This window comes from Ailuropoda melanoleuca, chromosome 19 (assembly GCF_002007445.2).
Source record: "Ailuropoda melanoleuca isolate Jingjing chromosome 19, ASM200744v2, whole genome shotgun sequence".
Classification (NCBI taxonomy): domain Eukaryota; kingdom Metazoa; phylum Chordata; class Mammalia; order Carnivora; family Ursidae; genus Ailuropoda; species Ailuropoda melanoleuca.
The window spans coordinates 35,593,703-35,613,702 of record NC_048236.1 but is presented as its reverse complement, the minus strand read 5'-3'; the positions used below and the strand labels follow the sequence as shown (position 1 = coordinate 35,613,702).

The following is a 20,000-nucleotide window of genomic DNA, read 5'->3' as shown; positions in this document are numbered from 1 at the left end:
AAAAACATTTAAAATCCACTCCCTACTTCTGAACCTCCATCTCCCCTAAATTTAAAGATTTATACCTAACAGTAAGGCTACATGTGAAAAATAAGGACTTTTGAAAGACAGAATGCTTTTTAAAAAATGTTAAGTGAATTTCAAATGTCAAGGTCAAACAAATCTCAGATGTTTGCTTTCAGCGTATTTTATGATAACTTCATGTCTCAAAAACAAGAATTTCTTGAAAATTAATGGGGTAAATGCCGTAAGGTGCAACTTCTGTTAGGTTTTCCTTTAGATTTTATTTTATTATTATTTTTTTAAATAAAATCAGTTTGTGAACAAAATGGGGTTTTCAGACCTCAATTAGTCCATCCCTGTTCCCCTCCGCCTCTCCCAATAAAGGGCAAAAAAAGCAAACCAAAACCTCAACTCAAAACAAGTGAAAAATCAGTAGTTATTCAAGGAAACCTCTTCGTTAGATGTGATATTAAGAATTACTATGTTAAAGCTTTTATTTACTATTTTAATGTTATCATTGTGTATGTACACATTATTAATTTAAAATGATTTATCTAACTGATTCCTTTTGTTACCTGGCTAGCAGGGAAAAGGGGTCGAGGCCGGTCCTGACCTGTTACAATGAAGACTGACTTGCTATGTGGGATTACACCAGAAGCTTGCAGTGGAGTAATGGTAAGGAAATCAAGCAACCTTAAATATCTCGGCTGTATAGGAGCATATTCTGTTACAGAAGACCTTCCTATGAAGATCATGGAATCAAATACAGGACATTGAACTAATACTTGGACTTTGATATGAATTTCTTTAACAATTTTCTCTGCAGTGCAAGTTATTAAACTAAAGCTACTCTATTTTCCAAATGTGTTCCAAGAGAAATCCTTCATAACTTCTAGCATGGTATCTTAATAAAGAATAAAGTTCTTCTCTTTAAAAAATCTGCTCTAAGTAGATTTTTCCCCTGTTTTTTTAAATTAAGGATCCCAGCAGTGGTTTTCTGAAATATTCTCTTGAATTTGTGCATTTAAATTTTATTGCAGTGGTATAGATGAATGCCATTGTTGGTATCCTTAAATTTTATTTCTGCTCACCAAGGTTAATCATGATTGTCTATATCTTTTTTATAGTAATCACTTTTGAATTGTGTTCAGATATGCAGTTTCAGGTGTAATCATCAGAGCTGGTTAGTCAGGCATTCCAGATAGTGGTTCTTTTCAGAACCTTTTTTAAAGGGTTGGTTAACTACCTCAGTAGCAGAGGATTGAACTATACCCTGTCTGTACTGTACATAGAAAATCTTTGTAGATAAAAGCAAGGCTTGTTAAATGATATGAGGGTAAGATTTTAATATACCAAATGTAACATTCTTAGTTGCCTTTAGTTTCAGAGGCTTGTAAGACTTCCTCATGACCATCATAACAGGCCTTGCTTTTGTCGTATTTTGTGGCTGAAAAAGCAGCCTTGCTTCTTCAGATATTGTAGTTATTTGGATGTATAATAGTTTAGCAAGATGTTACTTTTGTAAGACATCAGATGTTCAAAAAAAGTGCATCCGAACTTGTACTAAATACTGCAGTGTCCCTTTATAAAAAGTCAGACGAAAACTGACAATTGTACAGCAAAGCCTGACATTTGGATATTTTGAAGTTTTTTCATAAATCATAGAAATTAGTATATGGCTGTAGTTTAGCTTTTTAGGTAAAAGGTATGTTTCATTAGTGCATTTCTTATTGCTGATCACTGCAAAAATGTGAATCAGCTTTCCATTTCTTATGCAGGTCATGATAACTTGTAGAATAGAGTACAATCATTTGTGCTATGTTTTTAATTTTCTAAAGCACCTTGATGACAGTGAGTGTTCAGTGGTGAAGCATCCTCTCTTGAATCACCCTCAAAAAATGTTTTGCCAAGTCCTAAATTGATAGCTTAAAGTCAAAAGTGAAATTATAGTTTAATTAGGACTTGGTATAAAGAAATCCCTTTTCCCCTTCCCCAAAGGGATACTGCAGTTATATCACATACCCAATAGGCACCACGATGAAGATCAGAGCTTATTATACTTAATTAAGGTTTTATACACACCAGTTCCCCCAGTAAATGCAAATTTAACAAAATTAGACATGTCATATGTTCAAAATGCTCATGGCAAACAATCATTTTGCATTCCTGCAAATAAAATTGTTTTATACTGTAAGCTGGAGGCGAGTGTAACTTATTTTTGTAATAAAGTTTTTATTTTTTTTATGTGTCATTAATATAAATGTGTGTTAGTGTAGAAATATTCTGGTTTAAAAACTTAGAATTGCACACATTTCAGTATGTTTATTTGTACTTACATAATTTTAGAATAGTGGTTGCCAATAGCCTGTATGTTTCACATTAATTGGTTTTTTTATGTTACCTTAATAAACCGTTTTAGTATGTTGTATGTCAGTTACTGGGATAGCTGGGACATAGAGTGTAATTTAAAATTTGTCAATAAGTATTCATTGGAATATATGTAAATGTGCCTTGCCGGTTATTGAAACTTACCTACAAAATGAGTATGGGGTGACAAAAATTAGTTCCTGGTGCTTAATGAAACTTTCTGCCACTGATTTTATATATTACCCCGTGCTTTTTTAAAGTACATCTCTTTCAAATCTTAGTGTAAGTTTGAGGGCTACACAAAACATTTACATTTCATTCTAACATATAATGAGTATAATAGGTTGTGGAAAGTGGGTAAACTAAATGTAGCCTTCAGTAAAATTGAATCTCAGTGTAATCTTTGGTGCTGGTGTTTCCCAGTTCCAAGGAGTTAAATGATCCCATCAAAGAGGTCATTGCCATGCCTATTGGCACTTTACTGTCATAACCCTTTTTTAAGGGACACTGTCAAGGTGTTTAAGTTAATTCTCAGAATTATTTGTTGGGATTTTAGGACGGGTTTGTTTGACTTAAGTAAGAACTGCATTGTCAAAGTTGAAAGATGAACATTTTTGTGAGTTCACAAATGTGTTCTTGAAACATATTATGGAGCTGTGGGTTTCCAAGACTATTTGGCATTCTTATCTTAGTTTGGGGATTTGGGAGGGAAAACGATGATATAAAGAAATTGTGAAGAATTGATGGGTAATGTAAACAGTGGTGATGAAATATATACACACTCAAGTGAAATTACTTGACAGTGTTCATTTGAATAACTTTGAATTCAAGCCATTATAATTACTTTTAAAATTAAATATCATTTGCACTGTTCTGATAATGGGTGCAGTTTTTGAGCAATATAATCAGAGCTAAATATGCATGTAGTGATTAGTGATGTGAACAATTAAGTTCTGAGAAGAAATACTAACTGGTATTTTCAAACTTAAATTTCTGTAGTAAAATCAGCATCAAACTCTTATCAATAAGAGATCAAGGAAAACAGGCAATGCATATAAACATACTTTTGAATGTTGTGTGGCCTATAAAGCAATAATGCAATTTATATGGAATGTCATGGGATATGAGAAATGGAAATGCAAAAATAACTAATCCTTAGTAAAAATGTCAACATGTTAAAAGGGGAATGTTAACTAATGTAGGTTATTGCTATTTGTGATTTGTTTATGGGTTCTTGGCTTTGACAGCTTCAAAGAATGGACAGATGACAAGTTAAAAGAAATTTTGTATATATTGTCAAGGAATGGGTCTTAAATCCAAGAGTCAAGTCCCTTCCTTGGGGTGAAAAATGTATCCTTAAAGCATTCTGATTGTTAAACAAGAAACTTGAGTTACCTAAACAAACAGACGCAAGATTTTGTTTCTGCAGACTACTTGGCAATCAAAAGTGATCATCAATTTAGTTAATCAGTTTTCAGAAAGTTGCTTTGTGAGAAAATTGTGTTACATATATTTTCCCAAACATGCTTTTTGTGGAAGATTTTTCAGCCATTGCAATTGAATCATATTAGAAATGAAGTGGGGGTTGAGCACAAAAAGAGCGGTTGCACACTCATGATGGTGGTTGTAACATCATGAGAAATTTATCAATTACTGCAAGTCTGATTTAACAGAATATAAACATTTTCCTCATGATAAAATAGGAACTTAATAGGAATGGATTGATGGGGTGATCTCGGGTGTTTACTTGTATGTATTTGGAAAGACAGTATCAGGATGAACACATTCTAGATGGGCAAAATTGTCACATTCAGGACAGCTTTTTTTTTGACTGCTAAGCCAAAGTCACGGTTGACTACAAACGTAGCAGAAGATCACCTTGTTATTACAGAGTAAGCCATGTCTCTACTTTAAGGGGAGAAATTAAATGTAGAGGGACTTCATGCCTTTAGGAGAGGGAGCTAACCCTAGAGTAAATGATGCTCAGATTCCTACAACTTCCAGGAATACCCACCATGCTCATTTTCTCCCCAGTGATGTACTCCATAAAATTTCTGACCATAGGAATTCAATGGTGGGTATAAAATGAATGAATAAAAACCCTAAGTAACAATACATAAAATGAACAGACTTGTGAGGATGATGATTTAAAGTGTAGCATTTACTCAGTGATACCACTCAATAGGGCATGCCACTACTTTTCTTAAGATGCTAATTCTAAACCAACGTTCAAAGACATTTTTAACTGTGGGCAAATTAATAGATGGACTTTTTGGTCTGTCACTTTTTTAAAAAGTACTTAAATGTAAGTTCTATTAGAACCACAGTCTGCCTTCAGTAATATACATAAAATATTTCTCAGGACCAGAAGCATTCAGTTGGAAAAACCATCTTTTTTACGAACGCATAACAGTATTATAACTAATGCTCTGGTCCAAGATTAGGTTTTTAATGATTTTAACAGTAGTCTGATAAATATTTAGAAGTCTGGCATTGAGAAACAAAAGCTTGTACCTGACTAGTACTTTTATTTAAAAGAAATATTAGTTCTCTTAGCTTATTTAAATTGTCTCTTACATTTATTTATCCATAGAATTTATATTTATTTCATTCCTTTCATCTCACTGAAAACAAACTGTCTGCAGGCTCTTTGATTTGGATTAGATGTGTGAAGTACTGTCTTTTGCCAAAAACCTCAACTTACCTGTTCTTTTTAACGTAGTGGGTTTGTGCTTGTTTGGAGATCAGTTCAAAAAACTATCTGTACTATCTGTACTGCCTCTGATGTTAAGATTTTATGTATAGCATAAGGAAGCTAGCTCTGACTATATTTTCCTAAGAATAAAGACCTATTTTTGTAGCATGTCTTAGGATCTCCAGGAGTCCAAGAATTATTGTGGGTGTCCTCCATTTCATCGTTTTTCACTTAACAGCTTTTGAATAGACACTTGGAATCTTTAGAGCTCTTCACCTTTTGATTATCTGTACATTCAAAGTAACTAGCCAATGGTAAAAACAGATTCCCCAAGATCCCTAATTCAAGCACATGATGGGGAGATGTAAACATATAGTGTTGGTCTTCACTTAATTTTAATTGGTGAAAGTATTCTGTGGTCACACACATGCCAGTGGATGAAGAATGTAATGGTAATTTGGTTCTTTTCTGGGAACATACCCTACCATGCCATGTTCTTCCATTCTCTATCATGATCTTTCTCTGAAGATTTGGAAATGATTGAGGTTGCAAGTAATTCAGGAGAGTGGAGTGAACAAATGGATCTGTTTTAATAATGTTGAACATTTAGATGACTGCCAATGAGGTTAGGTAGATGAATTCAGCTTAAAATGGGGTCCATTAAGCCAAGTGGGCAAATCATCAAAGAATGGGAAACTTGTAAATACATCTAAAGGGTTTGGCTCATAGCCCTAGAATTTCTTGGTGGGTAGGGGGCAGCTAGCAGTTATTTTAGCCACTTCATCCAGACAAAAATCCTTTTAGAAGGTCACTTAGTACAGAATTTAGTTTGTATGGAGGATAACTAAAATTTATGCTTAGTGAAAAGCTTTTGTCTTTTCAGAGCAGTCATGGAAGTTTTATACCTGAAAGATTCTGGTTCACCGCTAAGGCATTTTGAAAAATTATTTGCATTGCTTGTCTCCCTATGCAGAGACCAAACTATACTTTGTTGAAATAAGACTGCTGAATAAGACTTTGAGGGATCCTCATAAACCATTTTGGGAATTAGTGTCTTCACATGTTAGTTTCCTGGAATGTGTTTCTAACACAACCAGTAAACTTAGTAGAATCAAGGTTATTTCAGAATAATTTCCTACAGGCTTCAGTGAATATCTGACTTTTCACTTTGTAAAGTGGTTTAAAACAAGTTCTAATCTGAGGGGGGCCTTTATAAGGCTGCTATCTAATGTTTATGAAGTATCATTTCTTGACTTAGGCTTTCAGTCCATACTCTGATGAGATTCTTAGGACAAAATATTGCTTTGGAGACAGTTTTAGGATGTCTAAGGGAATTGGTTATCTTCTGTCATTTTTGAACTACAGCCAATTTTTACTTCAGGGTTAAAGGCTAGGGGTTTTGTTGTAGACAAGCTATTACCACAGATGAAAGAATATGGGCTTGTTCATAATATAAAATTTGTAAAACAGTGTAGATTTCAAAATCTGGTCTTCTGAGTGTAGAAACATACAGCATACCAGGAAAGTTCTAACATTACATCTAATGTGGCTCTTCTAATGCTGTTTAAGTTCAAATAAGATGAAGGAAATTTGAATAATTATGGCATTTGTGTAATAATACTTGCTGTTGAACATAGGTGTCCCAATTTTTTCCTATGGGGATTGGGAAATGTCTGTACTGCATCATTTGAACACAAAATAGATAAAACAAGCAGGCTCCGTATGCAATGTGGGTCTTGAACTCAGGAGTCCTGAGGTCCAGCAGTTGGATGGATGCTCTGCTGACTGAGCCAGCCAGGTGCCCTTATTTTTATGTCATGAGGAAAGAAACTTAGTTTTTAAGAGTGTATCTTTAACATGTTAGTATTTATGTCACTTTAATTGGAAGGCTCAGGAATTTGGCTTCTAAAATTGCTTTAACTTCGTAACGTCATGAAAAATTATAAAAATATATACTAAATTGTCTTGGTATATTCTGTATTTGGAATGAGTGGTGTGGAAAGCCAAAAGTAATGAGCAGTATGTCAAAGGCCATCTAGAAATTGGTAGAATACATTTTCCAGTTCTCTGCGGCCACATGCAAATGTACACAGTTCAGGTTGGCAAAATTTCGTATCTCTGCTTTTTTCTTGAAATAGTAAAAGTCCACGTGAATTTGCACACATTGAATTCTTAATCCTTCATCAAGGACAGGTACATTTTCCTTTATGAACCCTGTAATTTCATTTATAAATAGAATTAAAATATGATGAAAAAGCTTTTCTAAAGTTGTATCATGAGAAATTTTAGTTGCTTTCTTGATTTCCTGAAGATCATTTAGCAGTTAGGACAGCATCAGCCATTTTAAGGACCCCAGCAGCAGGTCCTGTAGTCACTTCAGTTTCTTTAGTTTATCTTTGCCTATCTTTTTATCAGTTTATTTAAGTTGCTAGTTACTCAGTTTCTTCTCTATCGTTTCTTTTGCCTCTTAGGATGGAAGCTCCTTCAGGGCAGGGAAATCTGAATTAATGGTATTAGGCATTTAAAAATCAAATATTTTTCAGTTTTTGGAAAGTTAATTTGCTGAATTAGGTTTAATTGTGGCTTGCCAACTTGAGAAAGGAATAAACAATTTAAACCACTGAATATACACTGTAGAAAGCTTTTCAAAATGAGCACGTAGTGCTAGGGATCACTGGGTGGGGCTTGGCTCAGGTCTTGATCCCAGGATGAGTCCTGGCCTCCTTGCTCAGGAGGGAGCCTGCTGCTCCTCTGCCTTCTCTGCCTGCTGCTCTCCCCACTTGTGCGGGGCCCTCTCTCTCTGACAAGTTTTTTAAAAAAGGAGCATGTAATGCTAATGTTTTAAGTAAATCAGGTTCGTGAAGATTCACATTTAAATTGTACATCTGACATTTTTAAAAAATCAAAATTGGAAGTTAAGAGAACAGTTGGCCTTGTGATACACATAAAAATCAATTTTGGGGGCACCTGAGTGGCTCAGTCAGGCGTCTTTAGCCCAGGTGGTGATCCCGGTGTCCTGGGATTGAGCCCTGCATCAGGCTCCCTGCTCCCTCTCCCTCTGCCTGCTGCTGCTTTCTGCTTGTGCTCTCTTTCTGTCAAATATTAAAAAAAAAACAAAAAACAAAACAACGCTTTTAAAAAAATACTGTAATTATTAGAACCCACCTTAGCAATTTTCCTTTATGCTGATGTTCAGCTTAATTCTAAGTTGCTGAATGAAACAGCATCCAACTACAACCCTCTTTGTAAGGAAGGGGTACTTTAAGATTGAATTCTTGTTTTCTAGTGAAGTGTAGTTTTGTTTTTTTAAGATTTTATTTGTCTGAGAGAGCATTTGGGGGGTGGGACAATAGGAGAGGGAGAAGCACACTCCCCGCTGAGCAGGGAGCCCAACTCGGGCTGGATCCCAGCACCCTGAGATCAAGACCTGAGCCAGAGGCAACCGCTGAACTGAATGAGCCACCCAGGAGCCCCTGGTTTTAAGTCTAAAATTTGTATAAGCTTTTTTTGCAGAGGGTAAGTGATGATACCTGAGAAAAGCATGAAGGCTAGGTAACTATAAAGTTAAGTTTTAAATTCTTGAAAAAAGATATTTCTAATCCTTACTGTATTCCAAAATAACTTCGAGCCATGGTTGCATCTGTATGAATGTTTACCTTTCATTTGGTAGGGTATTGAAGTTAAATCACTTGAAGAGGGAGGCTCTGAATTTAAGGTAGCATCTCACTATGATGTATCTGTAACTCCTGTTTGAGTAGTGGAGAAAGGTGTTATGTTTATATATGCTTAGTGGACATTTTAGCTTCATAATACAAGATGTATGCTTTGAGAACAGGAGATAGTACCCAATGTGAAATAGCATTCAAATAGCACGGAAAGTCTGCATTTCTGCTCACATTCTATCTGATTTACAGAGTGACTCCTTTCTTTAGTTCTTACAGTGGTTACTGTTTACATCTGTCTAGATTACTAAATTCAAGCAGTATTTACCCCTTTGTGAGGAGTTTAGCTTATACTAGTTCTCCTTTTGCTGAACTATTATAGATTTAGTTGATTACCTTTATTACTCAGAGTAAACTGCACTTAAGCCTCTGCTTACACCAGTTTTAGTGTCTGTTTGCTCCTCACTATTTAAGGAAGGAGCACACTCAATATTTTGCTGCTTTTTCTTCATCTCCCAATTCCCATTATCTTGTCTGTTGTCAGGTTTATGACACTTTATAACTGATTATTTTGCCTCTAGACTGAAGATAGTTAAAATGAAGCATTTATAATGGATAATTTATTTAGATTCATAAGTAATCCTATTTTGACAAAACCTGCATCCTTTGGAAGGCAAAATACTAAGGTAGAGATAAAATGAATTCTTTTAATGGTCCTTCATTTGTTTAGGTTCATGCCATTGCTAAAACATGAACCATGACTTTAATTTTTTTCTTGAGTTTCTGATTACCTTTCTTTTTGCTAAGCTCTTTGGGTTATTTAATCATATTTAATGCTCTGTATACTCGTGTCTATGAACTATCATACTAGAATTCCTTTTTCCACTCCATTGCTGGGTTCCACTGTTCATAGTTTACATAGCTTCCTCTTTGATTCTCTTTTGTCTTGCTGCAGTATGTTCTCTGGTAATATTGTCAGAAAAGTTACATGAACTGTAAACAATTCTGCATACTGGAAAATGTTTCACCCTCGCTGTTGATTGACAGTTTGGACATAGGATTCTAGATAAAATATTCTTCTCCATCAGAACTTTGGAGGTATCACTACATTGTTTAGTCTTAGAAGTTGATTGAATGCCATTCTTACTTTGTAGGTAATCTTTTTTTCTTACACATTCAGATTTTTTCTGTTACTTGGTTTTCTAAAGTTTCATGAGCCTGCATAGGTTTTCATTTATTTTGTTTTTTCACTTGAAGTCTTAAGGGTTTCTTATTTGCTGAGAATTTTGTTTTCCAGTTTCTTTAGTTTTTCTGCTTGCTTTTTGGAGCTTGGATTGAAAGAATTGGACTGGATTAATTGTCTTATGTTTAAACTATTTTCTTCATTACTAGCTTTTTACACTTTCTAGGAAATTACCCCCCCACCCCTTCCAGAACATATATTGCCCTAGGGCATCTAGGTGGCTCAGTTGGTTGGGCGTCTGCCTTGGGCTTGGGTCATGATCCTGGAGTTCTGGGATTGAGCCCTGCATGGGGGTCTCTGCTCTGTGGGGAGTCTCCTCCCTCGGCCCCTCCCCCTGCTTCTCTTCCTCTCAGATAAATAAAGTCTTTAAAAAATATATCGTCTAAATTTCAGCAATAGAGCAGTCTGTTGTTATATTTAGACAATCTTGCTCATTCTTGAATTCTGAAAAATTTTTAAAAAGTTACAAGTTACAGGATGTGTTGAAATATTAGTTCACTTTGGTTATTTATTTTTTGTGCCTCTAATTTTTTTCAAATGTTTGGTGGTTCTTTATTATTCATAGTTATGAAAGAAGGATTTGAGGAAAGTAGTCTGGTGTTACAGATGGCTGACTCTTAAGTGCTGTGTGTGTGAGAACATCATAAGGACTAACAGGCTTTATTTTAGCTTCTTTGGGAGCAGGAAGGCAAGTAGGGTCTTCTCCCATGCCTGAAAGAAGAGTGCCTGATTGCAGGAGTCCTGACCCCTATCAGCCAGATTATTTGCTGTGGGGAGGGGGATAGATCCTGAAAGCAGCCTCACAACCCTCAGTCACCACCTAATTTCTTCCCTTTTCACTTGCAACTTGGAGGTCTCACCTTTTCCTTCCCACTCATCTCTTCCATGAAAAATGGCTCCTCTTTCTTGTAGCCTTGTAAGTGAGAAATTAATACGAGCCTTAGTTCTTCATCTTTTCTACCTAAATTATGCAACTTAGGATAAAAAGTGCTACTTTTAAATGGAACTGGGTAGTAAAATACAAGAATATGTGTACATTATTTTGAATTTATTAGAAGAAACCATCTTAATCTGTATTACACATTCATGTTAATGGCTCGTTTAAATTGTCTAGGAAAAGTTTGAATAAGTCTTAATTGGAAAAGAGAACACCTAGCATGCTAAAAGGGTACATAGAAGATAATTTGTGACTAAAGATGCAAATTTGGTGACATTCCTAAGTGGGCAAATTTTGAAGGCCTTTTGGGAATAGTAAAATGGGTTTTGTCTTAGCGTATAATTTCTGAACATTTAAAAAGAAACCACTGAGGAGGGGCGCCTGGGTGGCACAGCGGTTAAGCGTCTGCCTTCGGCTCAGGGCGTGATCCCGGCGTTATGGGATCGAGCCCCACATCAGGCTCCTCCGCTGTGAGCCTGCTTCTTCCTCTCCCACTCCCCCTGCTTGTGTTCCCTCTCTCGCTGGCTGTCTCTGTCTCTGTCGAATAAATAAATAAAATCTTTAAAAAAAAAAAAAACCACTGAGGAGTAAATTTGCCTTCCCATTTATATTTAACACAGCTACCTTTGTGTATGCTATTTTACCTGGTAACAAGACTACATTCCTTATTTTGGTCGAGATCTCTCAAACCTACCTTTACCAGATGTGATGAGAGTTTGTGGAATGTATTCTTTTATACTTCTGCTATATGCTCTGCTAATTAAAGAGTCTATAAATCCTTTAAAATTTTTCCACATAAAGGCAATTCAGACATCTTAGATCATTTTGGCTATTCTTAATAAGCACTCCTTCCTGGTATTAAAACATTGGGTTTTATGGGGCGCCTGGGTGGCACAGCGGTTAAGCGTCTGCCTTCAGCTCAGGGCGTGATCCCGGCGTTATGGGATNAACCTACCTTTACCAGATGTGATGAGAGTTTGTGGAATGTATTCTTTTATACTTCTGCTATATGCTCTGCTAATTAAAGAGTCTATAAATCCTTTAAAATTTTTCCACATAAAGGCAATTCAGACATCTTAGATCATTTTGGCTATTCTTAATAAGCACTCCTTCCTGGTATTGAAACATTGGGTTTTATGATACTAAAAATTAGCTGATACCATGGGAGAAAGTGACTTTTGAGGTTTTTGGTACCAAAAATCTCAGCTAATTTAAAAAAAAAATCTTAGCTAATTTTAATGGCAGTAGTAGTGTCTGGACACACACCCACATACCCCAGGAAACTGAAGAGGAAAATAAAGCTTATTAACTCTAGTATACCTAGACCCATTCAGTAAAATTGGACATAAGACATACTAATCTCTTGTATTCATATGGCTTCCTCATTCTAGTAAGTTTGATGTTAGTGTGTGTGTGTGTATTTATAAAACTTACAAAAATACAGGTTGCTTAACCAAATTACTGTGTGTGCATTAATATAGTCACTGTTTCAGTGTTTTAGATAGTTTTAATTCCCATTAGTTATAGGCGAAAAAAACTAAAAGTATTTCTTCCTAATCATCGAGGTCTTTAATGAGGGTACTATGTACAAATGCAATATAATGTCTTTGGTCCTGGGTAAAAGAGATTATATTAAATCCTGATGTTTTTCCAGCTCTCAACATTCTGTAAGGTACAGCTTTTGGTTTTGGTAACATTCTACCCAGAGGATTTTTTATTTCCTTTCATTCATGCTTCTCTTAAGGCTTAGTTTGACAAAATAGGAAACGTTACATTAAAAGAGTTCATTTATACTGTAATCAGCAGGTAATACCTTACCTGTATGAACATTTTCTGGAATATTTTTGTAATCCTTACTCTTTGAGGGGGAGACAGTAGGATGCTTATTTCTCTTAGAGGTAGGGAAACTTTGAAGTCTGTCTATATTCTGAGGAAGAAAACTGTATCAAACTCAGTATAGTTCACAGAGCATGATTTGAGTTATCCCCCAAATCCCTAAATTACTGTGTTAATATCACACTAGTATGGTGGTAGCCTGAATCACCTAGATGTCCACTAATATTTGAGCAACATGGATCTCCTTATGTGATAGTAACTGTTTTTTAATCTTCAGAATTTGTGTTCATTTATCTTAGGTCTCTTAGTTCCATAGTTCTAGGCAAAACACATTTGATATAATGCTAATATAAATGAACCTGTTCAGGAAATAAAAGTCCATATAAGTCCTAAACCAACCTCCCAAATTTGTTTTTTTGCTAGTAGCTCAAATGTTTTCTAAAAATTGTAGGGCTAGCATATAATCCAAAATAGCATAAGGGTTCACCTAAGCACCAGCAAATCCCCTCCCCCACCCCCTTGCCCCAGTAAATGGTCTTTAGGTAGAAACTGTGCATTTTTCAGGATAAAGCATTTTGCACATTTTTCTAAGTAGCTTGGCGGTTTTGGAATGGTACCCTTTTAGGTTGATTTTCTTCTCTCTATTTTAAAGAGCTGTTCACAGGATACCAGTAGCCTGATATGAAAATTATCTTTTTAAAAAGCTTTGACCTGTAAGTTATTTGTTACGCTGAATTCTTGGGAAGTTTTTTTTTCCTTACCTTTCCTGGTTCTCTAATCTCTGATCACCTCTTTCTTAACCTGTCCTTTTTAAAAACTGTACTTGTCTCCTTGATCACATCTACATCCACAGCTTCAGGTCACATCTATGTGGACTCCTGTTTTACTGTCCAGGCTTGATTATTCTGTTATGTGCAGGTCGGCATTTCAGCTGTTTATTGTACACAGAGTGCTCTGCTCTGTCAGTGATTGTGTCCTGTTAATTTCTCTTTTCACGTCCAGCTGCACTGACCATTTACCATTACTGAATAGGCCTGAAATGTCCTCTCACCAGGAAGTTCAGGTCTGACTGAACTTCATATTTGTTTTAAGTGAATATCTTAAATGGTTCTTAAAGACCACATTTACAAGTGGCACATTTAATTATAATGGTTTGCCACGTCTGTATCTAGAGTCTACAACAGCACTGTCCAATAGAAATAAGATGTAAGCCACATATGTAACTTAAAATTATGTAATTTGGCTCCAGCTCGACCTTCTATCCTTACCTGTCATTATATATATCTGTAAACTGCTTGCCTTGCCTATCCCTGGCTCATTTTTCGTTCTACACCGCTAAGCCAGTCCCTCAAACAAAACTCCGCTTCAGCTAAACTAGTAAAGTCCTCTTGCTGTAGGTACTTTAAACTATCAACAAAGTATCCCTCCAGAACGTATACAACTAGGAGAACATCAAGATAAAACTCCTGCCTTTGGCTTTCTGGAGTTGAAATAGGGTTACTAGGTAATTTTTCTTCCTTGTGCTATGGGTTTGTAACATAGCTATATGAGTCAAAAACCAAAATTTACCAACCCCTGCTTAAAGGTAACTAGGAGCAAAACCATGGTTTTAAAACATCTGGCCACATTTGGAAATCCGATGTTTTGGGGCACCTGGGTGGTGCAGTGGGTTGAGCGACTCTTGCTCAGGTTGTGATCTCAGGGTCCTGAAATCAACCCTGTTTCGGGCTCTGCTCAGTGGGGAGTCTGCTTGAATTTCTGTCCCTCTGCTCCTCCCCCCCCCCACCCTGTCGCTTGCTCACTCTCAAATAAATAAATAAATCTTTTAAAAATAGTCTGATGATGGGGCGCCTGGGTGGCACAGCGGTTANCTGGGTGGCGCCTGGGTGGCACAGCGGTTAAGCGTCTGCCTTTGGCTCAGGGCGTGATCCCGGCGTTATGGGATCGAGCCCCACATCAGGCTCCTCCGCTGGGAGCCTGCTTCTTCCTCTCCCACTCCCCCTGCTTGTGTTCCCTCTCTCGCTGGCTGTCTCTATCTCTGTCGAATAAAGAAATTAAAAAATCTTAAATAAAAATAGTCTGATGTTTCAATGTTTTGTAATTAATTACAAGAATCTTCAGGATTATTTAAATTATATTATTGCTGCTTTTCTTCAAATTCATTGTTAACAGTGTATGTGTTAATTGCAATTTCCCATCCTCCACCATGATCAATAACAGTTTACTGTGCTGCTGCTTTACACTGGGGAAAAAACAGTTACGAAATTTGACAGGGCTAAATAAACAGGATTAAACCAATTTAAGAATAATACGTGATGTGCTATCAATCTTTGAAAACTCAAGACGTGAAAAGGACTATAGATAGGGATATTTCTTGGAGAACATTTCTTAGCTCCAAGAAATAAAGTAAGCTGATCTATTTTATTATTTTAACTGGAAATAGAAGTAATAGAACTGTTCTCTGAACATATGGAACCAAGTTCTTAGTTCCATTGAATAAATAAGGCTGTATCTCAGACTTCACACAGTTGAAGAGTATAGGCCATATGACTTTTTTTTTTTTTTTTTAAGATTTTATTTATTTGACAGAGATAGAGACAGCCAGCGAGAGAGGGAACACAAGCAGGGGGAGTGGGAGAGGAAGAAGCAGGCTCATAGCAGAGGAGCCTGATGTGGGGCTCGATCCCATAACGCCGGGATCACGCCCTGAGCCAAAGGCAGACGCTTAACCGCTGTGCCACCCAGGCGCCCCAGCCATATGACCTTCTGATAGTTTTTAAAATTCAAATTGTTGGGGCGCCTGGGTAGTGCAGTCGTTAAGCGTCTGCCTTCTGCTCAGGGCGTGATCCCGGCGTTGTGGGATCGAGCCCCACATCAGGCTCCTCCGCTGGAAGCCTGCTTCTTCCTCTCCCACTTCCCCTGCTTGTGTTCCCTCTCTCGCTGGCTGTCTCTGTCAAATAAATAAATAAAATCTTTAAAAAAAAATAAATAAAATTCGAATTGTTTTAAAGTCCTGTTTATGTGAAACTTACAAATTTAAAGAAACCTAAAGAGATCTAAATTTAAATGGTAACTGCCTTTCAGTATATAGGGGATATTTTCCAATTAAATTTTTAAAATAATTTCCAAAATTTCCTTTTCTACTTGGATATACTGTATTGAGTCTTTTTCTCTTTCTTCCTTTCCTTCCTCCCTCCCCTTTCCCTTCCCTTCTCTTTCCTCCCTTCTTCTTCTTTCTTTCTTTCTTTCTTTTCTTTCTTTCTTTCTTTTTCTTTCTTTCTTTTTCTTTCTTTCTTTCTTTCTTTCTTTCTTTCTTTCTTTTTCTTTCTTTCTCTTTCTTTCTTTCTTTCTTCTTTCTTTCTTTCTTCTTTCTTTCTTTCTTTCTTCTTTCTTTTCTCTTAACGTTTCTTTTTTTCTTTCTCTTCTCTTTTTTCCTTCCTTCTTTCCTTCCTTCCTCTCTCCCTTTTTTCTTTCTTTCTTTTCTTTAGATTTTATTTATTTGACAGAGAGAGAGCGCATAAGCAGGCGGAGTGGTGGGCAGAGGGAAAGGGAGAAGCAGGCTCCCCGCTGAGCAAGGAGCCCAGTGCGGGGCTGGATCCCAGGACCCTGGGATCATGACCTGAGCCTAAGACAAATGATTAACTGACTGAGGCACCCCTGTATTGTTTCTTTTTTTTAAAGAACATTTTAAGTAATCTCTATGCCCAACGTGGGGCTTGAACTTAACAACTCCGAGATCATGAGTTGTATGCTGTATTGTCTGAGCTGGCCAGGCACCCCAGGTTTATTTTCTTAGAGCTGGTATCAAGTTACCAAAATAGGAAAGGCTTCTTTTTAGGGAAGATAAAAATTGATTTTTAGTCCTGTCTAGACTTGGAATTGAAGTATCAATATTAGTGATTTTCACAATTTTGAATCACGCCTAGTTGCATGGTGGTTTATAGGTACCATGTAAAAATGCTGTTTGTTGGGTTTTTTTTANAATTGAAGTATCAATATTAGTGATTTTCACAATTTTGAACCACGCCTAATTGCATGGTGGTTTATAGGTACCATGTAAAAATGCTGTTTGTTGGGGTTTTTTTTAATTTTTTTTTTATTTTTAGTGAATAGCCTACCTAGAGGTAAGGGGAAGGATGGCAAAGCCTTTCCAAAATACTTTCAGAAGTTACTGAAGTCAGTTGAATGCTATATTTAAATACCTGAATACAGTTAGCATTTTTCTTTTTATGAAAGGAAATCCGTGTATGTATAGTTAACACGAGACATAAGGAGAATGTTTTACTTTCTTAAAGGGTAAGTTTAAAAGTAGACACGAAAAATATTGGCCATCTTAAACAATATAATGATGGTGTTAGAATTAATGTGCCTTTTCCAGTCTTTAATATTTATCAACAGGCAGGTGAGTATAGTTTTCTTTCTAATCAGTTATGAAATAATTGACATTTTCTGAAGTTATGACCAACTACCTAGTTCCATGAAAGTGAGGTTTGAGAAGATTGTTATTCCATCATGTCTTAGAAATAAGATGACACATATTAAATGCTTTAATTTTTTGGTGCTAAGGTGTAATGAGACTTCCCAGAATTCCATGGTGAAAACAGCTCTTTTACCCAGAGAGGATCTATTTGAGCCACTGATTCTATAAAGTTGTAGTCCTTCGTATCTTCCCATTGGAGGTTTTACTTCATGGCCACACAAAAAGGGGGGGTTAAATACGAAAGTAATAGCTGCATTTTTTTTTTAAAGATTTTATTTATTTATCAGAGAGAGAGTGCACAAGCAGGCTCCCTGCTGAGCAAGGAGCCCGGCACGGGACCTTTTCCCAGGACCCTGGGATCATGAACTGAGGTGAAGGCAGAAGCTTAACCAACTGAGCCACCCAGGCCTCCTTGCATTTTTAACTTCTCAAACTTCCACCCATAAAAATCCCATAATACTCTTCGTTGAATTACTCTCCATTTTAATTCCTTTTTTGAAAACCAAGGAAAGGAACGTTTCTTAAAGAAGACAGTTTAGTGGCTCCTTTAACAGATGTTCTATCCAGAGGTTGATACATAGGGGTAGGTTGTGGGGGGGCATTATGAAATGTAAAGTTAAGACTGGGGTGCCTGGGTGTCAGTTGTTTAAGTGTCCAACTCTTGGTTTTGGCTCAGGTCTGGTTCTCAGGGTCATGAGATGGGGCTCCATGATCAGTACAGAGTTTGCTTGAGATTCTCCTCCCTTTCCCTCCCACTCAAGCTCACTTTCTCTCGCTCTAAAATGAATAAATCTTAACACTAAAAATAACATTACGAGTGCCACAAAAAGGTAAAATATGAATCTTGATGCTTTGGGACACAGTGGGGGAAAACAGGTTTGGGAATGCCAATCCTGTTCCAGGAGAGCACGTTCCAAATTATAGGAGGCATCTGAGAGGGAGACTGAAATGGCTCCGAGGGGTAATGTGTATGTATTCATCTATCCTTTTCCTGATCCACTTATGCCATGCAGATCATGGCCCTCAACAGTTAAATTTTAGTGTATATTCTGGGTCATTAGAGTTAAGTACGCCTAACTACTGGGATTCAGGTATTTAACACCATCTTTTCAAGCTCCTGAAGCAACATAAGCAATTTGTGCAGTTTGCTGGTGGGGTTGGGAGAAACAGGGTTAGTTGGAAGCGTTTTAAATACTTAACATGGCCTACTGCTGCACGAGTTGTGAAGATTAAGTGAAAGCAAAAAGATAAATCCTAGTCTTTGCTCAAATTATTGTCTTCCCTGATCCTCACTAGTTGAAAATTTTTCTTTCCCATCTTTTGTCATTAAAAAAAAGAGAACTATTATAGCCTTTAAATATAAACATGACCTGTATTATACATTTTCATGTGTCACTTGTCTCCATTAGATTGTACGCCTTTGGAGGTCAGAAAAATGCATCTAAATCATTGTACCTGCCACCACATCTAGTACAGTGCCTTATATTTATTTGCTAATTCAATAAATATTCATTAAAATAATGGAGCCTTTATTGGATTGTAGTACGATGTTTGAGCCCTTTAGATGAATCCATTATCGAACATTTTTTACTTTTTATAGTTTGAAAATGTACCCTGGCATACATAGTAATTGTGGCATTTATCTAAAATTTATACATTTAATTGTACTGGCTCGCCACAGCTAACAGTCTGGAGCAGCACTGTCTAGTAGAAATATAATGTAAACCACTTAACGTAATTTGAAAATTACATGAAAAGTTTAGTAAAATTACATTAATGTAGCCACATTATAGAAATAAGAAATGAGATTAATATTTTTTTTAAAAGATTTTATTTATTTATTCGACAGAAATAGAGACAGCCAGTGAGAGAGGAACACAAGCAGCGGGAGTGGGAGAGGAAGAAGCAGGCTCAGAGCAGAAGAGCCTGACGTGGGGCTCGATCCCATAACACCGGGATCACGCCCTGAGCCGAAGGCAGACGCTTAACCGCTGTGCCACCCAGATGCCCCTGAGATTAATATTTTTAGTTCATTATTTTGAAAAATCACATTTTTAATTGTTTTAAAAATTGAGAAAACTTACATTGTTTTCATGTGAAGTCTGATGTGTATTTTACATTTACAGCACGTCTATGTGCTAACTAGCCAAATTGTAAATTTGCTCACTAGACACATAATGGTCAGTGGCTACTTTATTGGACAGTGCAGGTCTAGAACTTTAAGGGCAGGCAGTGAATCTCTTAGGACCTATCTCTAATGAGGTTATCAGCTGTGATTTCAGGTCATTGTCATTTTAGGTTATTATCCAAATAAAGATAATTGGTTTGGCTGCTTTTATCACATTCATGGATTCATACAAGAATTTAAGAAAATTTTTGTATTAAGCACTGTATAAAGACATTGAATAGGCACTTTCCACACCATTTAATCTCTCAAACTTCTGAAGAAAGATCTTTTAGAGTTGAGGATGCAGGGGTTGAGGTAGATCCAGTTAACTTTGCTCAATGAAATACTGTTAGTAGAAGGTGGAGCTGGTTTCAGAATCAGGATTAATTATGAATATCATATCCCTGCTTGAAGTCCAAAACTTTTAATACAAGTTTGTAAAAAAAAAAAAAAAATTCAAGCTCTGTGTATGTGTTAAAGTGGATACTAAACCATAAGGTTAAAGAGAAAACATCCAGTAAAATAAAAAGTTATTCGTGAGGTCTGCAGCAACAGTAAATATTTTTCTTGCTTTAGGTGTGGATTTTTTTTTTTTTAAAGTTTTTTTTTT

General features: G+C 36.4%; 1 protein-coding gene across 2 annotated transcripts in view; it reads left to right on the top strand.

Moving 5' to 3' along the window:
- SYNCRIP (synaptotagmin binding cytoplasmic RNA interacting protein) overlaps positions 1-5,233 on the top strand; it is a 33,886-nt gene extending 28,653 nt beyond the window's left edge. The window contains exon 11 of one of the 2 annotated variants that reach the window (XM_034647813.1): positions 590-5,233. In XM_034647813.1, the coding sequence (XP_034503704.1) occupies positions 590-628 (39 nt within the window). In that variant the 3' untranslated portion in view covers positions 629-5,233. Of the gene's footprint in view, positions 1-586 lie in introns of both variants that reach the window. The other variant, XM_034647812.1, reaches the window with a different exon arrangement.
- Positions 5,234-20,000: the final 14,767 nt, after the last annotated feature.